The sequence below is a fragment of the Plasmodium vinckei genome (genome assembly GCF_900681995.1).
Source record: "Plasmodium vinckei vinckei genome assembly, chromosome: PVVCY_08".
NCBI classification, from domain to species: domain Eukaryota; phylum Apicomplexa; class Aconoidasida; order Haemosporida; family Plasmodiidae; genus Plasmodium; species Plasmodium vinckei.
In genome coordinates, this window is record NC_051300.1 from 937,259 (window position 1) to 960,138 (window position 22,880).

The following is a 22,880-nucleotide window of genomic DNA, read 5'->3' on the forward strand; positions in this document are numbered from 1 at the left end:
AAAGAAAATACACAATGTCATATTTAACATAATATATACTTATATATGCATATGTTTCAGTGCGCATATAAAAAATCTCATAAAAAGAAAATATAAGATTACAATAAAATATGATATTTTGAAAACAAAAAATTCACGTTCTTATGGCATATATGCAAAGAATACAATCTAAGGTTTCATTCCCCATTTGAACACTGCACATGCCTGTAGAATAAAATAATATAAGAGAAATTATTATATTATCATGTTCAAAATAATATGTATTTTTATGCTTATTGTTGTCGAGATAATGCATATATAAAGAGTATAAAAGAGAAATATAAACATGAGTTGATTTATATTCATGGCTTTTTAAAGCTAACAAAACAAATATTGTGAAATAAAAATCGCATGGGAAAAAAGTGTATGTATTATTATTTTATTTTTTAGCCATTTATTTTTAAGAAGCTCTTTATTTTAATGTATATTTATTATGTTCTTATATTTTTCATTCATAACCATCTGAATTTTCATCCCAAAGGCAAATGTTTGAAGCTGTTAGGGGAGACCCATTTTTCTCCATTAATGTGCAAGTGGCTAAATTAAAAATGAATAAAATAAGGTTATGTTAAATACGAATTGAATTTTTGAAATTTATTACATTATTATGCAATTTTTATTTAATCTACCATTGCATACTTTTTTTATGAACGTGCATGTTATTATATAATTTTAGCTTTTTATTATGACATGTTCATAAAAAAGAATAATAAAAAAAAAAAATAATTACCAACATATTTAAATGGCTTGTTCAATTTCGATAACTCTTTTAAAGTAGTGTCTAAAATTTGCGACACCCAAATTTTTGTTTTTTCTTCATTATAATACATTTTCTCAAGAAATTGAGATATGGTCTTTAAAAATAAAAAAATTTAGGTAGCAATAAAAGTGCTTTATAAGAATTGTATTTTGTGGCGATATATTTTTTATGCATGCACACGAATGATTGTATAAAGTATTTCACAAAAATAAAAAATAGTAGCAAACTATTTTTTTGTTAAGCATAATTACTTCTTTTCCTATTTCCTCCATCAGTTCAATATCAAATTCATCCTACACAAATATATAACGACATTTTATATATTCTCAATTGAAAAAATTGCAATGAAAACGATTTAATGTGTAAGTCTCATAAATAACCAAGCAAATAATTCCTTAACAGTGCATACAATTTATATACTTATTTATGGGTGATATAAGGATATGCTTTTATTTGTACGGAATAAAAAGGACAAGCATACAAATAATATAGTACATAATAATTTACAAAATATTAAAATACATGGTATTGTAAATTACCTTAAATTTATCTGTTTCATTCATTCTTTCATAAATACTTTATTTTAATCCAAAAAATATTTAAAAAAAAAACCTTTTATATATATTTATAAAAAAAAAATGAAAACTAAGCTATTAAAATGTTTTGTTATTATTGAATGTATAATTATGGTGATAAACTATTCATATATACTTCCTCTATATTTTTTCAAACTTTTTTTATTATATAATATTAATAATTATTAAGAAAAATAAAATAATAAAAGTAGCACTTGGCTAAATTATATAGATCATACTATGTCTTTATATTATTTTTTTATATACACATTCTTTAAACCGAAAGAATTTATATGTACATATATATAGGAATAAAAAAAAGAGAAAATTTATTAAATATTTAATTTTCCGTACATATTAAAAAAGTATTGATTTAAAATATAATATTTGAATAGGAATACATGGGAATTATTAAAACGAACTATTTCTTTCAATATATCCATACATTATGTATATAGAAAGGAGTCTATAGACACTTTTTATTGTGTTTTAATAAAAAAATAAAAGAAAATACATAACATTATAATTGGTATTATTTTTTTTTTTGAAATTTATTTCCTATATGATATTTTGATATAAAAAATGGACAATAAAATGTTGAAAAAATGTTTGGTAATATATTTACACACACCTGCACACATATCTACAAATAGGAAATAAAAAATGTGGATTTTCATTATTAATTAGTTTAAAAGAAAAAAGGGGTTTACTATCGAATTTAATATTGTTCAATATTTGAATTTTTGTCTGTTACTAATTTTAAGTTGAAATTAAAATGAATATATAATACATACACAATTTTACTAATCATTAAATAAATATATGTATATTTATATTCTTATTTTTTATTAATACAGTTTTGGCTAGATTTGTGCAAATGTACATAAAAAATTGCAAACTTATAGTAATGGGGAAATAAAAAAATATTAAATACACACACACAAAATAATAAAGGAGAATAGCAAAATATTTAAAATTGTTGATAAATTGTTGATAAAATTGTTGATAAAATTGTTGATAAAATTGTTGATAAATGTAACCCCAAATTTATAAACATGTTAAAATTATTTTCATTATAATTATTTTAAATTATTCCATGATATATTTATAAAATTTTGTTAAAAACACAAGTTGATAGTTTCAAAAAATAAAAATAATATGTAACCCACCTATAATGGAAAAATAATTTCATAAATGAATTTCATTGGCGATACAATAAGTCAATATATTATTTTTCCATTATTTTTTTCCATTATTTTTTTCCATTATTTTTTCCATCATATTTTTGAATAATTAATTTAATTATATGCAATTTCCAACTATCTTAATTGCAAAGACAATTATTTTTTGTATACGTCATATATATTTCCATTAATTTGACACACACAATATATGCATATGTTAAATATATATATACATGGTTATATCACGATTTTTAGATTTTTTTTTATTTTAAAGAATGAAAATTGTATAATACACAAAAATATCGTTTCAATATATTTAATTAATTAACAAAAAAAAAATGTATTAACCTTTGCATGTGTATGTACATATATGTAGAATAATTATATATGAATAGATTGTTTAATTTTGGTTTTTCATTTTTGTTTTATTTTTCTTGTACAAACTAATATATACAACTTGTATATGTTTAATCTTTGGATGTATATTATATGTACAATATGGTATTCTCATTTTTTTATATATACTAGGCATTTTTCTCTTTATTTATTTATTAGTTAATAATATTTTTAAATTATAATAAACTGATAATTATATTTTTATTAATATTTATCATTATCAAATAAATATTAAACAGAAAAGTTGTGATAAAGCAAAATACCATTTCATTCATTTGGTGTCATACTTAATCATACGAGATTAGTGTAATGTATTTTTGTTACTTACTTTTTAATCCATTTTTTTTATGTATTTTTTGTTTATAAATAAGTATGCATATAATATACAATCGTATGCATGCATTTAAAAGTTAAACACATATAAAAATCCAAATTAAAAATATTTGGGATGCAAAGAAAACCAAATTAATGACACTTTTTAAGCATATTCAAAATAGTTAAATAATTGTATATACCATTGTAACATACCATTGTGACATGCCATTGTGATATACCAATTGTAAATACATATTTTTTTATCTTTATTTAATAAAAATGTTTACAATCAGATGGGTAGATCTTTTATCTAGTGAATCAAGTAAGAAAATGACAAAATAATATGAGCATAATGTGTGGGTGTAAACCAGACATAGTTCATGCATATTCCATATATTATGTGAAAACGTGTTTACATTTTTTGGCTAGTTAAAAGTTGGCAATTTTATGGGGGCACAATAAGCTGGTTGCATTTCCTATTTTTTTGCTTTACATTTTTTATTTTGCATTTTTTATTTTACATTTTGACACTTCTTTAATTGGCAGACTTTACAAAGAATGACAACATTAGTGAAAATTTGAAAAATAAAAAGCTTCCCTATGAAAAGGAAACAGATTTAAACAACAGTTTTTTGAATTCATATAATGCAGACTTAGATAATAGTAACGTTGGTATAAATTTGAAATTAAAAAATTTAAAAATTTCGAATAATCCTGAAAAGGAAGAAAATAATGATAAAGAAAAAAAAACTTTAATTAGTGATACAAAAAATGAAATTACTGGAGAAGCAGACCAAACCAAAAAGAACATTTGCAATGATGGAAGTGATGGAAATATAAATAAAATTAACAGCAATGAAAAAAATACAACTTTAGAAACAAATAAAAATGGCAACAAGCAAAACTTAATGGCAAATTCAGATAATGAAGTAAAAAATAGTACACCTAATAATGCTGAACAGAATAATATTACCAACATTGAAAATAATAACATAAATAAAGAAGAAGGGAAAAATGATAAAAATATAAAGCATACTACAAAAGAATTAAATAATAATAATCATGACGATAAAAATAGTTTAAAGGGAGAAGGACATTCTTTAACTAAATTAAAAAGAAATTCAATTGGAGGTTCGATAAAATCGGGACCGTCTTGTTCTGTATCTCGTGCAACATCTAATTCATCAATGAAACGAAATTCATATAATATTCAAAAAAACAAAAAAAATAATAAAAAAGACATAAAAAATTCTTATTTTTCAAAATATATTGTTGAAAAAAAAAAAAATAATGAAAAAAATGAAGAACAAATTAATAAAAACAATCCAAACTTAAAAGAAAAAACAAATAATAATGAACCATCAGTAAATGAAAATAAAAAATTTAGTAACCTTTTAACTATGCCTGCAAATAATTTAGTAGGAACATTATCTAAAGGGAAAAAAAGAAAAGAAAGAAATATAGATGATCAAACAAGTATGTCAAAAATGAATTGTACAATATCTCATGATGTAGAAATTGATGAAAATAATATTCCACTTAATCCAACTAAAAAAATGAAAAATAAACTAAAAAATAAAACAAATAATGAAGTTAATTTTGGAAATGAAAATGCTACTCCAACTATTTTCAACAGAATGAATTATTTAACTAATCAACATCAAACAAAAATAAATAAAAAAAATATAGATTTAGAAAAATTCAATAATTTTAATAATAATTTTATTAATTATTTAGGAGACATACGAAATAACCCAATTGACTCTATGCATAGTGTAAATAATAATAGAGTAAATAGTAGACTAAAAGAAATAGCTGTTGGAAAATCAACTAAAGAATATAAAAATTATGTTAAGCTTGTTAAATATGAAGATAGAATGGATGATGATCCAGCAACTCCTAATGCATATGAAAATATAACTAATGCAAAATTTCAAGCTAAATATAATTTGTGGCGAAAAAAATTACATAAATTTGATACAATCAATTAATTTCCTTCTGTTTTTTTTTTTTGTATTTCTAATTTAGTGGCTTCCATATATTTCATATGGTCCTCTTTCTGTTCGAGCACATATTTTTTGTTTATTAGGAAATATTAAAATAAATTTCAGAAGAAGAAATCAAAAATGTAATTGCGAAATAACTTTTCTTTGAAGTAAAATATTCTCAGAAATATTTCGCTATGCATATATCATACACACATATATATAATATATGTTTTGTGTGTGTTCTTTTTTTTTTTTTTACTTAAATTTTTATTTTATTAATTTTGAGTATCATTCTATTAAATTCGCTCTATAATTGGTGTATTAAATGGATAGCTAACCGAAAAGGGAATATTTCCATTTTAAACAATTTTTTATGTTTTAAAAGTATTTAGTTTTTAAATTTTTTGCATTTTTGCACTTTCACTTTTTTTTTTTTACTTACTTCATCGTATTCACTTATTTCTTTTTTGTGTGTACAACGCTCAATGTTGCGCAATTTTATCAAAACACACCCTCATTTTTTAAATTATAAAAATAGACAAGCGTATGAACAGTTTTTTTACCTACCCTCAGTTGCATTGGGCAATGGTAAAAAATGAGAAAACCCATTTTAGGCATACAAAATGGATAACTATTTTATAAGGTAATTATTAATAAAGGGGGGTAAATATGTTTGGTTTATATTATTCAAAAAGTGGTTTCAAATAAGTACGATACGCATGTACGTACAGGTTTCATGTAATGTAAAAAAAAAAAAAAAAAAATTGTTCATAAAAATTATGGTTAGTAAAGGTCAATATGAAGATATAAAATATGAACCGTTAATAATAATAATGACAATTATTATTAATGAAGATAAATATTTTCTGAACAATTCATGAGAAATATATCGGTGGCTGTTTTTTTAAGAAAGTTGGAGAAGTATCCTCAACTGATGATGGGCCAAAACATTTAAAAGTGAAATTTGAATTTTCATCAATTTGCATAATACTAGCAATATTTCCACAACGATAACAATAATTAGGAGCAGACCAAATAGTAACAAGTTTTTTATCAAACCACCATTTATATCCTTCCATTATTAATTGGTGAGCTCTAGCTATAAGTTCAATATTATTAATATAACAAAATTTCTGAACAATGTCAGAACCAAATAAATGTCCTGCACCTCTTGGACTTTTTTCCCATCCATTAATATCCGATGGATCTGACCACATTATATCACATAAAGCTCCATATCTAGGAATTTCTTGTATTCTTTTTATTTTTTTTAAATCATCGATGTTTGTAAAAGAAGGTGATAAACCCCCATGTATACAAAAATAATATTCATTAATAATTGCACTTATAGGTAAATAATCAAAAACTTCTGTACAATATTTCCATACATTTACTGAGCCATATTTTTTTATGCATTCATCATAAAAACCATATACTTCAGTTATTTGTCTACTTTCATGGTTACCTCGAATTAATGTAATTTGATTTGGATATCTTAATTTTAGAGCCAATAATAATAAAAAAGTTTCTACACTATATTTTCCTCTATCTACATAATCACCTAAAAATATATAATTTGTTTCAGGTAATTCATTACCAATATTAAATAATTCTTTTAAGTCATAAAATTGCCCATGTATGTCTCCACAAATTATTACTGGCAATGATACATATCTTATATTCTCCTGATTAATTAATAATAATTTTGCTTCATTGCATAAGGATTTTACTTCACTTTCTGTAAGGAGTTGACATTTTTTTAAAATATCGATTTGCCTATCCAAATTTTTTGTATTTATCATTTTATCATAATTTTAATAAAATTTTATAGATCACATTGGTTATTGCACTGTTAAACTAGTAAATTTAACAAATTGTGCATCCATATATTTCAAATATATTTTTTTTAATTATTTCAGACTTTGCAAATGTGCATACATATGTCTGAACATGCAATAAATAATGTGCTCACACAAGCTTGTTGTTAATGTATTATTTATAAATTTATGAACAGTTAATAATTTTTACAAAAACAAAAAAAAAAATTAAACAAATAAGTTAAAAAAAATTAAATTATTGAATAAATAATAATTTACAACTCGTCTATTGAGGATATCATTTGTATTATACATAAACTTTAATGATGTAAGTAGACAAAAAAATTTGTATTGTTGTTTTTATATAAATAGTTAAGAAGATTTTAATTAAATTTTTAAGTATTATGTGTTGTAAAAGAAAACGGAAAAAATTGTAATCAAAGCGATGGATATAAATACTTTTAAGTCTTATGCAATGTTAGTCTATCTTTTTTTTTATTTAATTAGTAGATCAATGGGTTGGATATAACACAAAAAAATTAGGAAAAAAAATTTGAAAAAAAAATTTGAAAAAAAAACTATAAAGCACAGAATGGATATACAAATAGGTGTGGATTGATATTTTTTTTTTTACAAAAAATATATCTTCATCTTTTTTTTTTATTTATTGTTTTGTTGATAAAAATGTTTTATATGAGCTATCAATGGGTTTAAAAAAAAAAATAGGAAGCTCATTCAAATTATTCCATTTATAAAAATTATATACACGATACACATAAAAAAAAAACATAGTAAAATATATACACAATATGTATCATGGCATAAAACTGTATAGTTTATTTTTTATATATAATACTATTAAGATTACACAAAATTAAAAAAAAAAATATTACTTCCTCTTTTTTATATGTAAATAAAAATAAAATTATTCTTTTTTAAAATATATGTATATATTGGGTCACGTCACTTTATTTTATTTCATTATATTTTACTGCAATTACATACAATTAATTTTTAGCTTAATATTACATTATTTTATTTTAGTGTTAGTTGAAAAAAAATAACGTGTATGTATGACGATTAAACTAGTGTAATACTATTCATATATATTTTTTAAGTGATAAAAAATAATATTATAATTTTTTTTTCTTTTTTTTAAGTTATGAAAAATCTAGCATTGGAAATTTAATTCGCTAATTGTATTTTTGTAGGTATACTTATACATCCCCATTTGATACACAACTTTTATTTTTACGTATACATATAAAAATATGTTCATACAAAATGAATGGCAATTATATCTAACTATTTAGTACAATGCTTATTTGGTAGTATATCTAAATATTTACCTTTTTAAAGCAAACATTGAGACAGTATGTTTTGAGTTACCCATAATATGTACATATAATCTGCATATACATATGCATATACTTATACATACATATGACAGTTTATCAAAAAAAAATAGAGAGATAATATACTTATTTTTTGAAAAAACAATTTTTTCTATATGTATGAAGATATACCAACATGACTTTGAATAAAATAATAAGAAGTGTGCCGCTCAAGCAGTTTGGAAATATAAATAAAAGAAATATATTTAATATATATAACAAAACAAAAATAGTTGGAAAAAATGAAATAATTAATTACACACAAAAAAGAACATACTTACATTTTACTCGAACATTACCAGAAGATTATGAATTACCATTAGATACGTTTCCTGAAAATATAAATGAAATATTAACTAGTGATAAAAAAAACCATGATTTTATTCAAAGTTATTGGTACTGGAAAATAAGAAGTGAAAGCAATTTATTAAATCATGAAAAACTTATTAAAAAATCATATAAACAGCTAGCTGTTGACCTTGGGATGCAGGTCCGTTTCTATCTCTCACCAAAATCTTTGCAATTATGCATTAGTTATTTATATTGTCTCATATTTTTTATTTTATTTTTTTTGCAGATAGCTAACCCTGACAACGAGCATATGTTAGCCTTACTCGAATTTTACGAGTATTTAAAATCATCCCCATTTGTTGGCCCTTTTGGAACTATAGAAAATCCAGTGATAGTACCAAGTGTGCATACAGAGAGAGTAGTTTGTTGTACAGGAGGTACAGGTGAAAATGAACATGTTCCATTATTTTTTAGATGTAGAGAAGGGTTTTTATATCGTTGTGGTGAATGTGATCAAATTTTTATGCATGTTAGAGTTTTATATTCACTAGAAGATGGTAACGACCCATTTCCAAACGACCCAGATGTTGACGACACTTTTGATTTAAATTTAATAGAGGAAAATATGAAAATGTATAATGATGATCAATATGTACGATGGCCAGTAGGTAATGTTACTTACAGGCAAATGTTTCTTGAAGGGAAATGGGGAAATGAAAAACCTAAAAACGTTGCGGCGTAAGTTGTAAAAAGTCTAAATGGCTAAATGGCATTCCGCACCAAATGGAAAACCCACATACGCGATTTTTTCATTTTTTTACTGCCTCATTTTTTTATTCCATCATTTTTTTATTCCTTCATTTTTATATTTTTTTACTTTTTTATTTTTTCACCTAACTTCGCAATGCGAATAAACCCAATTTGAATAAGAATATTCCAAATGTTTTAACAGAAATGCAGGAAAGACCTATGGGTATCCATTGCATTCGTGAAGAAGCGACACTTATGTTGTCTTTCTTTTCCTCATATAAATTTAATCAAATTTAGATGTATATATTTAAAGTTTTAAAATGTTTGTATAAAAAAAAGGTTATGTACATAGAAACAAAGTATATATGTAAATATACTAAATATTTTAATTTTTTTGTTAATTATATATTTAATGCAATTTGAAAAAAATGACTACAAGGATGGTAGTGCAATATTGCCAATTAAAAATTTTTTTTCCAATTTTTGGAATACAAAAAATAGAATCGATTTAACTATAGGAAAAATGTTTTGCATAAATAGATGCAGGGAAAGGGTGTGAGACAAACAGTTATCACTATCATGATCGCGACTACTGCTCATAGCTTTTCAAACTGCTTTATGGTTTGAATCCATATATATATATATATATAGGATTGCACAAATTTTCAACTTTTAATTTTAATTACTTTATTTTTAGGAGGCACTGGCATATTAATGCCACCAATTCTTTGACCTACTGAAACAGATTGATTTTCTTTAACATCCCATACAAAATCTTTTTTATTTTCAAAAATAAGTATTATAGATGACCCTAATTTAAATTCACCAACTTCATCACCTATTTCTACTTTTTTGTGGGTTTCATAAAACTTAGTATCAATATCACCCCCTATATATGACAATTGTGTTCTTAAATTATTAGTAATTAATTCATCATCATTTACTATTTTTATATTGCCGACATTATATGCACTAATAGCTGCATAATATACTTTACCTCCTTTCCATTCCCCACCTAAAATAACTCGTTCATTAATATTAAATATATTATTTATAAATTTAAACATTCCTTTAAATAATGGAAATACTTCACCAGATATATGTCTTCTCATATTATAAGCAAAATCAAATGGAGCATGAAAATGATGATATTTTTTAGGGCTTAAATAAAAAATAGCATAATAAAACTTGGTTGTATCATCATTATATTTTTTTTGTAAATTAACACCTAAAAATGTTTCAACATTAAAATTTATACCTTTTACATTATTTAAATTTTGATTTAATTCACCAAAATCAACTATTTCACTATCACATGGACTAATTATTGAATATTCACTAATATCTTCGATAGGTCTAGTCTCTTCTCTAATATATCTTGAGAATAATTCACTTATAGATTTATATGACTCTATAGGATATTTTATTTCATTTTTATTTATACTCATATATTTTATTAATAGATTATAAATAAATAATCGATAACCATGTGGGATTTCTATATCTAACAATCTCCCAGTTATTCTGCTTCTTGTTCTACCAAATAATAAACGAGCTAAATATAATTTACTACTTTGATGTACCGTTATATCATTATTATATACTGATAAAACTTCATGATATTTATATTGAAACATTAATATTATAGAAAACAATGTTATACTTGTTATCATATATTTACTTCTGAAAACTGTTGAAAATTTTCCTTTATTTTTATTTTCCGCCATTTTGTCAAGTCGATATTTTCACAAGTTCACTATTTCGTTATTTCACTATTTCGTTATTTCACTATTTCGTTATTTCACTATTTCGTTATTTCACTATTTCGCTAGTTCACTATTTCGTTATTTCACTATTTCGCTAGTTCACTATTTCGTTATTTCACTATTTCGCTAGTTCACTATTTCGTTATTTCACTATTTCGCTAGTTCACTATTTCGCTACACTTTCTATATCTATGCAATTTGAGAATGACTGCGTTTGAAAACGAGCATATCCGATTTGTCTTTATACTGCATCTTCCTCAAGAGTACAAAATGGTGAGTAAATGCGATGGTATATGTATTTTGAAAAAGTAATTGAAAATAAAATAAATAAACAATAGTACTACTTAATTTTTACAAACAATCTCGAATTTTTGTGGGGTTATTTCCCTGAATGCAATTCGGTTGTACTGCTCAGGGGGTTTGTTTAAAAATTTTGTTTACCCACACAATAAAACAAGTTGTGACTACTTTTAAAATGACACAAAAACAGTATATGTACAACCCAAAAATAAGTTCGCTATATAGTATAAATTGCAAATTATTTGAATATAAAAAAAATAGATAAATACAGTTTTATTTATAAAACCGAAATTAAATAAATTGGATATATAAGCATGTACTATATAATCGCTACAAGGATTATATTAAATCATATTAGAAAGATTACGCAAAAAATAAAATAATGAATTAATCTGGTTGAGAGAAAAAATATGTCATAACAAGTCAACTACAAAGGCATAAATTTCATAGTTATATTTTCAAATAAATAAAAAAAAAATCCAAAGAATGGTAAAAATAAAACTATATATTATTATATACTAAATTAAGCATATATAGTATAAAAGATTATTTTATAATTTTTTGTATGAAACAAATAAGTAAATAATTGCATGATAATATATATTTGTATATATAGGTCGAGATAGACCTTACCTCTCAAATTTGTTTTTCACTTTTTATATAAACTTTGAAAATGAAAGCAAACAAACAAAATAAGTACATGGATTTGATTCAAATTTATCGATTGTAAAATTCGATTGACAAATGAAAGAATTTGAGAAAAATAAAAAAGAATAAAAACAAAAAAAATGCAAAAAAAATGCAAAAAAAAAGGCAAAAAAAAAGGAAAAAAAAAATATATCGTGATTACAAATACAAAATGGTATAACAGAAATAAAAAACAATTATAGTAAAAATAGTCATATGATATATGCTGTATAGAATATTTTTATTTTTATTTTTTTCCCCTTTCCGGTTTTAATAAAAATAAATATATGCAATACACAAAGTTGGATAAAAATAATATGCTTATAAATATCGTAAAAAATTAATGAAATAATATATTTATAATAATCCTTAATTTTACAATTATATTATCAATATATAAATTTTTATGTTAAAGTTTTACAATGAGAAATAAATACGTGTGTATAAAATAATAAAATATAATTATATATATATAATAAAGTACAGTTATTAAAAATGACTGACTCAAATAATTTAAATCAAAAATTTATGAAAAATTATGATGAGATAACTTCCCAAAATCCTCATAGTAGTGTAATTATAAATCAATAAAAATTAATATGCATTATTTGTCTATATATCCAAAGTATTTTATTTAAAATATGTTATATATGAGGAAGTTGTTTACATATATGCTATACTTTTATAGCAACTGTCCATAAAGATATATTAACTTCATACCATCCTCTTCTTTATCTTTTGCCATAATCATGTTTTGCTAATACAATTTTTTCATAATAAATCTTTCTAAGAATGGAATATAAAAAAAAATAAATTCTATACATATGTACTATTATAATTTATTTTTTATTTTTAACAGGATCCAAGATTTTTGCAAATGAATCAATTCAATCATTGTGCTTATCGATATACGATGTTTTGTCGTTGTGCAAAAGAACTTGGAGATGATGACCCACGTTGCAAGTGAGAACATGATAAGTGGCATGTACACTTGTTTATGTGTGTGTGCAGCAACCTATCTTTTATGAATTGTACATATTTTTTTATGAATTGTACATATTTTTTTATGAATTATACATATTTTTTTATGAACTGTACCTATTTTTTATGACTGTTCATATTTTTTTCGACTTTTTCGGCTTTTTCGGCCTTTTTTTTTTCAGATTTCAATACTATCGAGCGCAAATCGCTTGTACTGTCGAGCAGCTTGAAGAATGGGATGACCAAAGACAAAAAGGTAAATTTAAAAAATGTTTAAAAAGAAGAAAAAGAAGAAAGAAATATGAAGGGAAAAGAAACATTATCATGCTATCTTTTATATATGGACACTATTATGATATATTTTTTATTCCTTTTTAGGGACATGTGTTATGGATACTATGCCCGACCGTCTAACTGCTCATTTAAGACAGTAAATTATTATTTTTTTTTTTTTTTGTATAAGAACTTTTTGATTATTTTTAGCATAAAAATGTTTACAACTTTTTTTACAACGTTTTTTACGTTTTTTCAATTTGTAATTTGCATGTAAAAATGCATTATTAAAAAATAAATCGCCGAGAAAATATCGGTAATAAAAATTAATAAAATCAAGCATAAGAAAATGGCGAAATGATGTGGTAAAATAAGGGTATAATTCGATTAAGGAAACTTCAACAATTTTCAATTATACATAATGCATCCAATTTTATAATATTTAAAAATAGCTATGTATATTTATACACAATTTAATCATCATTTGTAGAACATTATTTATTATCTTATGGTCGTATCTCTTTTTTCAATGTAGGAACTTAGCTTACTAAAAAAAAAAATTGTCATTTTTTTCTTCCATTTGTTTACTAGAAGTTTTCATCTACAACAACATAAGGGGTACTAAATAATTCGATGGATTCTTTTATTTCTTTTAATTGTTTTCCGAGATCAATTTTTTTTTCTTTATCTTTATTATTTTTATATTCTTCATTAACTTGTTTTAATTGAGAATGTAATTCTTTTAAGACATAATTTCTTTCATCATTTTTTAAAACACGATATCCTGGGGGTGCATCCATTGATTCGTCTGGTATATCTTTTTTTTTTTTTAAAATATAACTTGGTAATTTTCCATAATTTTTATGAAATTTATCTTTTTTCCCTTTTTCATTTTTTTGGGAATGGGTGTTTTTTTGAAATTTATCTATTATATTTTGTTCACTTTTCCCATACCCATCTTCCCTTTTGCAGTTTTCCTCGTCTCCCTCTTCTTCTGCTTCTTCTTCTTCCTCCTCGACTTCTTCCACCTCTGCTTCTTCTTCCTCCTCCTCGACTTCTTCTATTTCTTCCTCTTCCTCCTCTACTTCTTCCATTTCTTCCACTTCCTTCTCTACTTCTTCCTCCTCTTCTACTTCTTCTTCCTCCACCTCTTCCATTTCTTCTGCTTCTTCTACCTCTTCCATTTCTTCTGCTTCTTCTACCTCACTTGAAAACTCCATTTCCTTTTTCGCCTCATTTTTTGCTTCATTTTTCCTTAACTGTTCAGCCACTTTTGAGGTAATTTTTTCAAACCTCTTCATTTTGAATGGTATTTTTTTTTTTAGCTCCTCTTTTTCTTCCTGAACCTTTTTATGAAGTATAGCTTTTTCAAGAATCTTTACTCGATTTTCTTTCATATAATTTTTATCATCTTTAGTTCTAATATGTGGAAATGCCTTATTTATGTCTTTCATTTTACCAACAAAGCTAGTGGAAGATGATTGTTTTTGAGCTATTATTTTCCTCATAGCATTATTTTGCGAGCTAATAATTTTAGTGGCATTATATAATTCCTTTTCTTCCTTAAGTTTTTTTCTTTCTTTTTTCGCTAGAATCCTTTTGACATGTTCACTCATATTTTCTTTATTCATCTATAGAATTGATTAAAATGGAAAAAAATATGAGCATAGAGCAAGATATATAAATAAAGCATTTGTCTAGTTTTATTTATAGTTTAAAAAAAATAAGCTAAAATTTTTATATTGCATTAAGAATGTAGCATAATGAGATAAAGAGAATGTTCAAGAGAGGGGAACAATTTGATTTCTTTTTTTTTATGAACAATCTAACCTTTGGATAGTATTGTATTCCCTTTTTTTTTCGATTAATAATATTTTATAAAAATAAAAAAAGAACATAAATTTGTCCTTTCATTATTTGGTTGGTTATATTCTTCCTTGACAATGTATATTATTATTACGTTTTTTTATTCTTTCTTTTAAAAATTTAACAAACAAAAAAAGTATATATTCCTCTTTAATAATGAGAGAAAAAAATAAATATAGTAATACCAGTTTAAAAAAAAAAAAGTACATATAAAGGGATATATATTTGTCTATAGACAGATATATATATGGAAAAGAGTAAGACTATGCGGATGTATCACATTTAAAAAAATATATATATATAATTTACATTATTTTTATATTAAAGAAATAATAAAGAAAAATACTTTCTATATTATTAGACAATTTTGTGTAAGCATTATATCATAATTCTACGTATGTATATATAGCGAACCCATAATTATGTATTATTTTTTTTATCTATCATATGCACACATTTAGTTAGCTCTTTGTTTGGCTAGTAAATAAAATTTTTTTTTTTTCTCCTTTTCGCTCATTTAGTTAGGTACATAAATATTATAAAAATAGACAAATATAATAAAAATGTATAAATGAAATACGTTTGAAAATATTTAATATTATTATTGGTATTGTAGTGTTTTCTTTACGATTTTCAAAAAAATTCAAATTAATGAGCATATGGCTTTTATATTTTTCCCTATAATTTTATTGCCATTTTATACATACATTTTTTTATATTAACAGTAATAATATTTTTGGCTGTTTTTTTTCTTTGTAGAAGATAAAAAAAAAGTATTAAATTAAGTAGTTAAAAAAAATGGAAAGTAAAGAATCTTTGTTTTATAATAGTGTAACCGATCCTTATGTTGTTAATTATATGTGGCTATATGGAAATAATATTAATAAAAATGAAATTGAAAAAAATCAAAATATGGAATTAAAAAGTTCTCGATGTATATATAATTCCGGAAATAACAATGAAACAAGTTATTGTGTAGAAATAGGGAAAAAACCAAATCAAGACTCAAATATAAATTACAAGAGAGAAGACATATAATATTTAAAATATTATAGCAAAATATAGAAATTATAGTTATATAGTTATTACACATAATATATTTTTTTCGATTTTTTGCTTAAATTGTTACATAAATTTTGAATATTTTTCCTATATTTACATGTTTACTATCGTTACTATAACTATTTAATATAAACCTATTTTGGCACTTTGTTGAAATGAATATTATATGTACTAGCAAATGGTATTTTCACAACTATGCTTTGTCCGTGAGCAAAATTAAATAAATAAAAATATGGTTATATCGCGTTTTACAACAATTTGTACAAAAAAAAAACACAAGAATGAAAAAATAATTGATATACTTATATAGACAAATAAGTTATTTAAACAGGTAATCGGAAAGGTGGAGCATCAATGCGGTTCACTTAAAAATAAAAACACATAAGATTAAATTAAACTAGCGAAAAGTGTGTGCAACTAGCCAAAAAAAAAAAAAAAAAATAATGTAAAAAAGTCAAATCGCTATATTTTCGAGCTATTACATTCCAAAGCAAATTATATTGGATATGTCAAATTTGGAAAAACATTTTTGATGATCAAATTTTTTTTCTTGATATATAATATAAGTATAATCCTCAATGGACTCTTTATATGTTTTAAAAAAATTTTGAAGACACTCATTTTTATTATCTAATAAAAAGCATCTATCATTGTTTTCTACAGATCCACGATTAGACATATTGAAAGACATTTTTTCATTTTTTATTTGTATTTGTAAACAATTTAAAAAATGTGTTGTCCTTTCAATGTTGTGGAAATATAGGCATTCGTCAATTAATTTTATATTGATAGAGTACCTATTCCTATTATTTGCTGACTTTAAAATGCTATATAAATAATCTAATCTAATGTTTTTCAAGTTAAAAAAAAGTGAACATCGTTCTATTAAGGATATCTTCTCCATGTCCGCAAAGAAACGGAAGTAGTTTGCTCGACGCACTGCCAAAAAAAAGAGAATAATAAATAATTATGTAACAATTTAGAGGAATGAACAAAATGTCTGATTGAGGTATATCTTTAGTTTTATGAAATATAAAATTATAATTTAAAAATAATCCTTACAATTTTTCCATAGAGATATCGATGCGTTGTATTTTGGAAAGGCATGCATCAAGTTAGTATAAATATTACATAAATAAAAATATGAATGTGCATAATCCTGACTATATATATTCACCAAAACAATACATGACAATGCAAGGTCAATATGTTCTATTTTAATATATTTGAAAAATAATTTTTGCCTTAACAATTTATTAATTATTTTGGTAGTATATATTTTATGTTCTGCATTTTCTCCTTGTAATGATTTGTCCTTATCATTAGAAATTTTTTTATCACTTAATAAATCATTTAGATTATTTAAAACATTATTTATAAAGGTTAAAATGTGAGATATAACACTACTGAGATTTTTTAAATTATCATCATTGTTATACAAAAATTCAAAACTCTTATTATTCTTATTATTATTACTTTGATAATATGATTCATTGTTTTTACCATCAAGCCGATAATTAGTATTTGTATATTTTATATAGAAATAAAGGAAAAAGGAAAAAATATAATATTTAAAATGTGAGACATACAACAAAAATAGCCGTTCATATATATGAAAGAAATTTTTTTCGCTATCTTCAAGTATGGCTGTATTTTGTTTTGTTTTTTTTCCAAAATGTTTACTATTTTGTTTTTTATATCTAATTTTATTTGATAATATTAAATGAAAGTTATAGTCCAATCTTATTCGTTTTAATTTGTCATTAAAATATAGATATGATAATTTATAGATAGATAAATTATTATTCAACTTAACATAATTATTTTCAAATATATTTTCTTTTTTTATTTTATCATTTATTAATTTATCAATATTATATCTTTTCATTATATCCTCTGTATATATTGTGTCTAAAAGTTGGTTTACGTATGGGGAAGAGCTAGCTTTTTTACTTTCGCTCTCGGTCATTTGCTTTTTTTCATTTTTTTCATTTTTTTCATTTTTTTCATGTTTCCCTTTTCCCCACTGTTTCATATTTGCACTTGTATTTGCATCATTTTTTTCCTTCTTACTATTTATATCTCCAGATTGTAGTGACCCCTTTGGGGCATCCGATATAGCCCCCCTTTTATTTATTCCAGAATTTTTTTCAAATAAAAGTTTTAGTGAACTTATGAAAGTATCATAATTATCAATCGTGGTATTAAATATGAAGCAATTTTTTATTTCATCTTTTTTCTTTAGGGAAATTAGATTTTCTTTACTTAGGTCACAAATAAAATGAAAAAAAATATAATATATGTCTTTTAAATAAAAATATAATAAATAAAAGTTTGCTAAATTTAATGTTTCAATACTTCTCAGGTATTTTAAATCCTCTATTTTTATATTTCTTATATACCCCTAAAAAAAAATGTACATAATTTATTTATGGTCATAATTTACCATATTTTTTCGAGCTTACATAGGTTTACACATTTATTAATATTTCTACTGTTACATATATTGAAAATAGAAAAAAAAATGATTATAGTCCTACAACTGTATATATAATAACAGCAATAAGCGTAATTTGGATATTATAAAATAGATATGCATTTATATATATATTTTTATATGATATATATACCTGAATTTTTATTTTGTTAAATTCCAACACTGAAGTTACTCTCTCATCATCCGTTGCAGAAAAAGTGTTTGTAAACTTAATTTCTCCATCTTTTTCTTCAAGCATTTTTTTATGTGCCTTTTTTTTTTAAAAAAATGAGACACAATTTGGTGAAATGAGAATAATAATTTTGAAAAATTCAAAAAAAATATGAACAGTTCAAAAAAACATGAACAGTTCATAAAAATATAATATATATAAATATGTATTATAAATTAGCTAGTTTTTATTTTGGTTCCTTTGTTTGTTCTTAATATGCTTATTTTTATATATTTCCCTTTTTTTTATATTAATTTTTTTTAATAAATATTGGAAGGAATATTAAAAGAGAAAGTATAGCGACATAAAAAATCCATACCTATTTATGTATGCATGTATGTATTTATTTATTTCCTAAAATTTATGCATATTATTAAAAAAAACAATTTTGTATGAACAAGCAATAATATAAATGCGCAAAAATAAAATTTAAAAAAAATGGAAAAGGAGAAAAATGACACCATTCCATAGAAAGTGAAAACAAGAGAAAAAAAATATAACAATATATATGTATTATATATATTGGTAAAGTATAAAATATGGGAAAAAAAAATAGATATAGGAAAACACAGAACAATGAAAAAATAAAATGGTATAGTAGTTATATACATACATGCACAAGCTTAAGAACAAAACATTAAAACTTATAAAAGGTTATAATTTTAATATATGGTTGTTTTTTCTCCTACACACACACTGTTTTTTGCTTAATTATTTTTTTAATTCAATTCTATATGTTTATATCGAAAAAAATACAAAATGGAAGAACGAACAAAAACAAGAATTAAAAGAATAATGGAGTCACCATACAACGTTGAAATGTAATAAAAAAGAAAAGAATAAAAAAATTATATATTTTTAATTATTTTTTAATAATACAAAATAATAGAAATTTATTTCACATATTTTTACAGAACTCCATTAGATCAAGATAAAAGTAGCAAACTACTTAAATTGCTATTCGAGTAAAAAAAAAAATTATTTTACAAATTAAAATATATTATTTAATAAATAAGTGATATATGAAAATGTTATATAAACAAAAAAAACAAGGGTTTATCTTTCTATTATTCATATTTTTATATTATTTATAGAGTTATTAATGAAGAAAACCCTTTAGTAAGTCTGCTCCTAACACATGACGAAATAAAAGATAGCTTAGACCGTAATATGATTAGAGCCATCATATTAGTTAAAACTATTCAGTAATAAAAAATTAAATAATAAATAATGAAATAAATATTGTGTGCATATATCATTTTATGTTCGTTATGAATAAAATGAAAAATACATCTTACAGTTGCACTTGTCACTATTCCTTTATTGATGCTTTCTTTATGTAGGTATGAAAAGTTTTATAAGCATATTCCCATAATAGCCTCATTGAAAAATGTGCATTTCGTCTTGATCGAAAAAGAGTAATAAAAAGAAAAGAACATAATTATTTTGAACAGACATGTATACATGCTTATATGAATTAAAATATATTTATTATATCTATGTCTTATTGGGACAACATAATAATCAATAATATAATTATTTAAATGTATAACCTTTTTATATTCATATTTATTAGATATATTGACTCAAGTGAATTTGATTGTTTAAAAAATCCTAGTCTAATTGGGATAAAAAAAGCTGAAGATAAAAATAATGAATTATCCAATTTACATGACCAAACAGAAAATTTAGCAAAACTAATAGACTCTTATTATACACCCATAGATATCCCATACTTGTTCAATCATACAAGTAAATTTATAAAAAATAATAAAAACAATAATGACTTACATGCCCAAATATGTACATCCATTGTTTACCCATTTTCAACATATAATATATTTTTTTTATTAGATTATATTAATACCAAATTTAAAGTCGAAAAGGTCAAAGGAAAACAATATGGCAAGAACTTATCACGAAAGGAAAAAAAAAAAATGAGAAAGTCAATAAAGAAAAATAATATATAGGATAATTAAAACAAAACAAATGTGCAAATAGTTTGATATAAAATATAATGAAATTAAAACATTTAATATATATATATGCATATACTTGTTTATATTATTTCACCCGGTGTTAGTGTTGTCTCCTTAAATTTTTTTTTTTAAATAACCGAATTATTTGCCATATACATGGCTTATACATATAACTATGCATATACCCTTATGATATTTTTAAGTATTTTAGAATTTGTTTACCACTTATTCATTATTTTGTTTATTCATTTATTTATTTTTTGTGTATTATTTTTCTTTTAATTTTTTTTTTGAAAAAAAATGGAAATGTTACCATGGGTATTCGTGTAGATATATTTTTTTTTAAGTGAACTCGGAGAAAAATAATTTATACTATTATAAAAGTGTTTATTTTTCTCATTTGTTTTTACACCTTTTCAACTTTTTACAATTTTTAAATAATATAAAAAATGTGTAATAATAATATTTTTTGTTTTACAAATTTGTTAAAAATTCTTGATTTTCAAAATCCAGAATAAGACAAAAAATGTAACAAAAAAAAATACTAATTAAATAAGTTGGAAAAAAAGATGAAATTAAAAATTATATATAAAAAAATACAAAATTCAAATTAAGAATGTAAAAATAATAAACCAAATATGAGATACAAAAAAAGTAAACAATAAAAATTAGCTTTAATAGTCAAAAAAAAAAATATATTGACAAAAAAATTAATTCCTGTTCATTATTTAAAGATTTTGTTCATACGTTTTTTATTTTTTTTTTATATATAGCTAGCTTTTTTTTTCCTTTTCAATACTTTTGCACACATTTTGTCCACTTTTTTGACAGGTTTTGTATGAACAATGCATAATTATTTGAAGGGATAGCTAAATTTACAAATGGAAGTAGGACTTTAAAATTGATAATTTCCATACGAATAAAAGTGTTTGCACACATATATGTTATAAAGGCTTTGTTATTTTATACATTTTTTTTAAATGGAAAGTGACGAATCTTACGAAAGCGCTAGTAGCAATGGTAGTGATATAAGCACAAAAACGCCTCAATATGAAAACACTTCAGAAGACTGCTATTATAATTTCTTCAATGAAATATTTAATTTAAGCGTAATATCATACTATTTTTGGACATTTGTTTGCTACATAATTGGAGGGATAATATTTATATCAGGATATATTAATTTTTCATTAAGGATACAAGAAGAAATAGTGTGTGCAGCGTCATCAAATGTTTATGTTTTTTCGATTTTTTGGATTTTGATTGGAATTATATATTTAATAAAATGTATTGGTTACTCATTGGCGGTAGATATAGAAAATAACCAAATGTATCCAGGTAGTTCACCGTTATTTATTTATATTTTAGGATTATTATGCAAAACGATACCAACTATTATAAGAATTATTCATATTTTCAATTTATTTCAATTATATGTTATAACTCTTGATATGATGATATTACCAGAATGTAATTCTTTTCCTGTCCGGTTCATATTATTTATTGTTCATATTTTATGGTGGGCAATTGTGCTTTTTGGCATTATTTCAAGAAAGCGAATTTTCTTACCCCCCCATTTATATAAACCAGTAACTAACGAAGTTGGATATTTTGTTCACGTAAATAATTATCTTCATTCGTTTGGCCTTTAAATTTTATTTCAAGCTGTACATAAAATTAAAATATTCCAAAAATTGTGAGGTTTTCTCATTCCATTAATAATGTGTTACACAAAATGTAGCATACATT

At 23.1% G+C, this 22,880-nt stretch overlaps 10 protein-coding genes across 10 annotated transcripts; 5 read left to right on the forward strand and 5 right to left on the reverse strand.

The window, feature by feature from the left end:
• Positions 1–133: 133 nt before the first annotated feature.
• Positions 134–1,362, reverse strand: PVVCY_0802590 (dynein light chain, putative; the record flags this gene model as incomplete). The annotated part of the gene is made up of 5 exons (XM_008627058.2): positions 134–204; positions 499–576; positions 770–893; positions 1,051–1,092; positions 1,339–1,362. 5 exons carry the CDS (start codon positions 1,360–1,362, stop codon positions 134–136), a joined length of 339 nt encoding a protein of 112 aa, XP_008625280.2.
• Positions 1,363–3,548: 2,186 nt separating this feature from the next.
• Positions 3,549–5,260, forward strand: PVVCY_0802600 (RNA-binding protein, putative; the record flags this gene model as incomplete). The annotated part of the gene is made up of 2 exons (XM_008627059.1): positions 3,549–3,591; positions 3,816–5,260. 2 exons carry the CDS (start codon positions 3,549–3,551, stop codon positions 5,258–5,260), a joined length of 1,488 nt encoding a protein of 495 aa, XP_008625281.1.
• An 872-nt stretch (positions 5,261–6,132) lies between these two features.
• PVVCY_0802610 (serine/threonine protein phosphatase 4, putative) lies at positions 6,133–7,059 on the reverse strand (the record flags this gene model as incomplete). The annotated part of the gene is made up of 1 exon (XM_008627060.1): positions 6,133–7,059. The coding sequence occupies one exon, from the start codon at positions 7,057–7,059 to the stop codon at positions 6,133–6,135; it is 927 nt and encodes a 308-aa protein (XP_008625282.1).
• Positions 7,060–8,604: 1,545 nt separating this feature from the next.
• PVVCY_0802620 (cytochrome c oxidase subunit 5B, putative) lies at positions 8,605–9,501 on the forward strand (the record flags this gene model as incomplete). Its single annotated transcript, XM_008627061.1, has 2 exons — positions 8,605–8,958; positions 9,046–9,501. The coding sequence occupies 2 exons, from the start codon at positions 8,605–8,607 to the stop codon at positions 9,499–9,501; spliced, it is 810 nt and encodes a 269-aa protein (XP_008625283.1).
• Positions 9,502–10,174: 673 nt separating this feature from the next.
• PVVCY_0802630 (phosphatidylserine decarboxylase, putative) lies at positions 10,175–11,182 on the reverse strand (the record flags this gene model as incomplete). Its single annotated transcript, XM_008627062.2, has 1 exon — positions 10,175–11,182. The coding sequence occupies one exon, from the start codon at positions 11,180–11,182 to the stop codon at positions 10,175–10,177; it is 1,008 nt and encodes a 335-aa protein (XP_008625284.2).
• Positions 11,183–12,757: 1,575 nt separating this feature from the next.
• On the forward strand, positions 12,758–13,677 carry PVVCY_0802640 (cytochrome c oxidase subunit 6B, putative; the record flags this gene model as incomplete). Its single annotated transcript, XM_008627063.1, has 4 exons — positions 12,758–12,835; positions 13,122–13,225; positions 13,426–13,499; positions 13,622–13,677. 4 exons carry the CDS (start codon positions 12,758–12,760, stop codon positions 13,675–13,677), a joined length of 312 nt encoding a protein of 103 aa, XP_008625285.1.
• A 426-nt stretch (positions 13,678–14,103) lies between these two features.
• PVVCY_0802650 (conserved Plasmodium protein, unknown function) lies at positions 14,104–15,147 on the reverse strand (the record flags this gene model as incomplete). The annotated part of the gene is made up of 1 exon (XM_008627064.2): positions 14,104–15,147. The coding sequence occupies one exon, from the start codon at positions 15,145–15,147 to the stop codon at positions 14,104–14,106; it is 1,044 nt and encodes a 347-aa protein (XP_008625286.2).
• A 1,775-nt stretch (positions 15,148–16,922) lies between these two features.
• On the reverse strand, positions 16,923–19,179 carry PVVCY_0802660 (conserved Plasmodium protein, unknown function; the record flags this gene model as incomplete). The annotated part of the gene is made up of 3 exons (XM_008627066.1): positions 16,923–17,383; positions 17,507–18,848; positions 19,075–19,179. 3 exons carry the CDS (start codon positions 19,177–19,179, stop codon positions 16,923–16,925), a joined length of 1,908 nt encoding a protein of 635 aa, XP_008625288.1.
• Positions 19,180–19,911: 732 nt separating this feature from the next.
• PVVCY_0802670 (conserved Plasmodium protein, unknown function) lies at positions 19,912–21,122 on the forward strand (the record flags this gene model as incomplete). Its single annotated transcript, XM_008627067.1, has 6 exons — positions 19,912–19,973; positions 20,067–20,117; positions 20,247–20,357; positions 20,496–20,570; positions 20,729–20,904; positions 21,007–21,122. 6 exons carry the CDS (start codon positions 19,912–19,914, stop codon positions 21,120–21,122), a joined length of 591 nt encoding a protein of 196 aa, XP_008625289.1.
• Positions 21,123–22,111: 989 nt separating this feature from the next.
• On the forward strand, positions 22,112–22,783 carry PVVCY_0802680 (conserved Plasmodium protein, unknown function; the record flags this gene model as incomplete). The annotated part of the gene is made up of 1 exon (XM_008627068.1): positions 22,112–22,783. The coding sequence occupies one exon, from the start codon at positions 22,112–22,114 to the stop codon at positions 22,781–22,783; it is 672 nt and encodes a 223-aa protein (XP_008625290.1).
• Between the last annotated feature and the right edge of the window lie 97 nt (positions 22,784–22,880).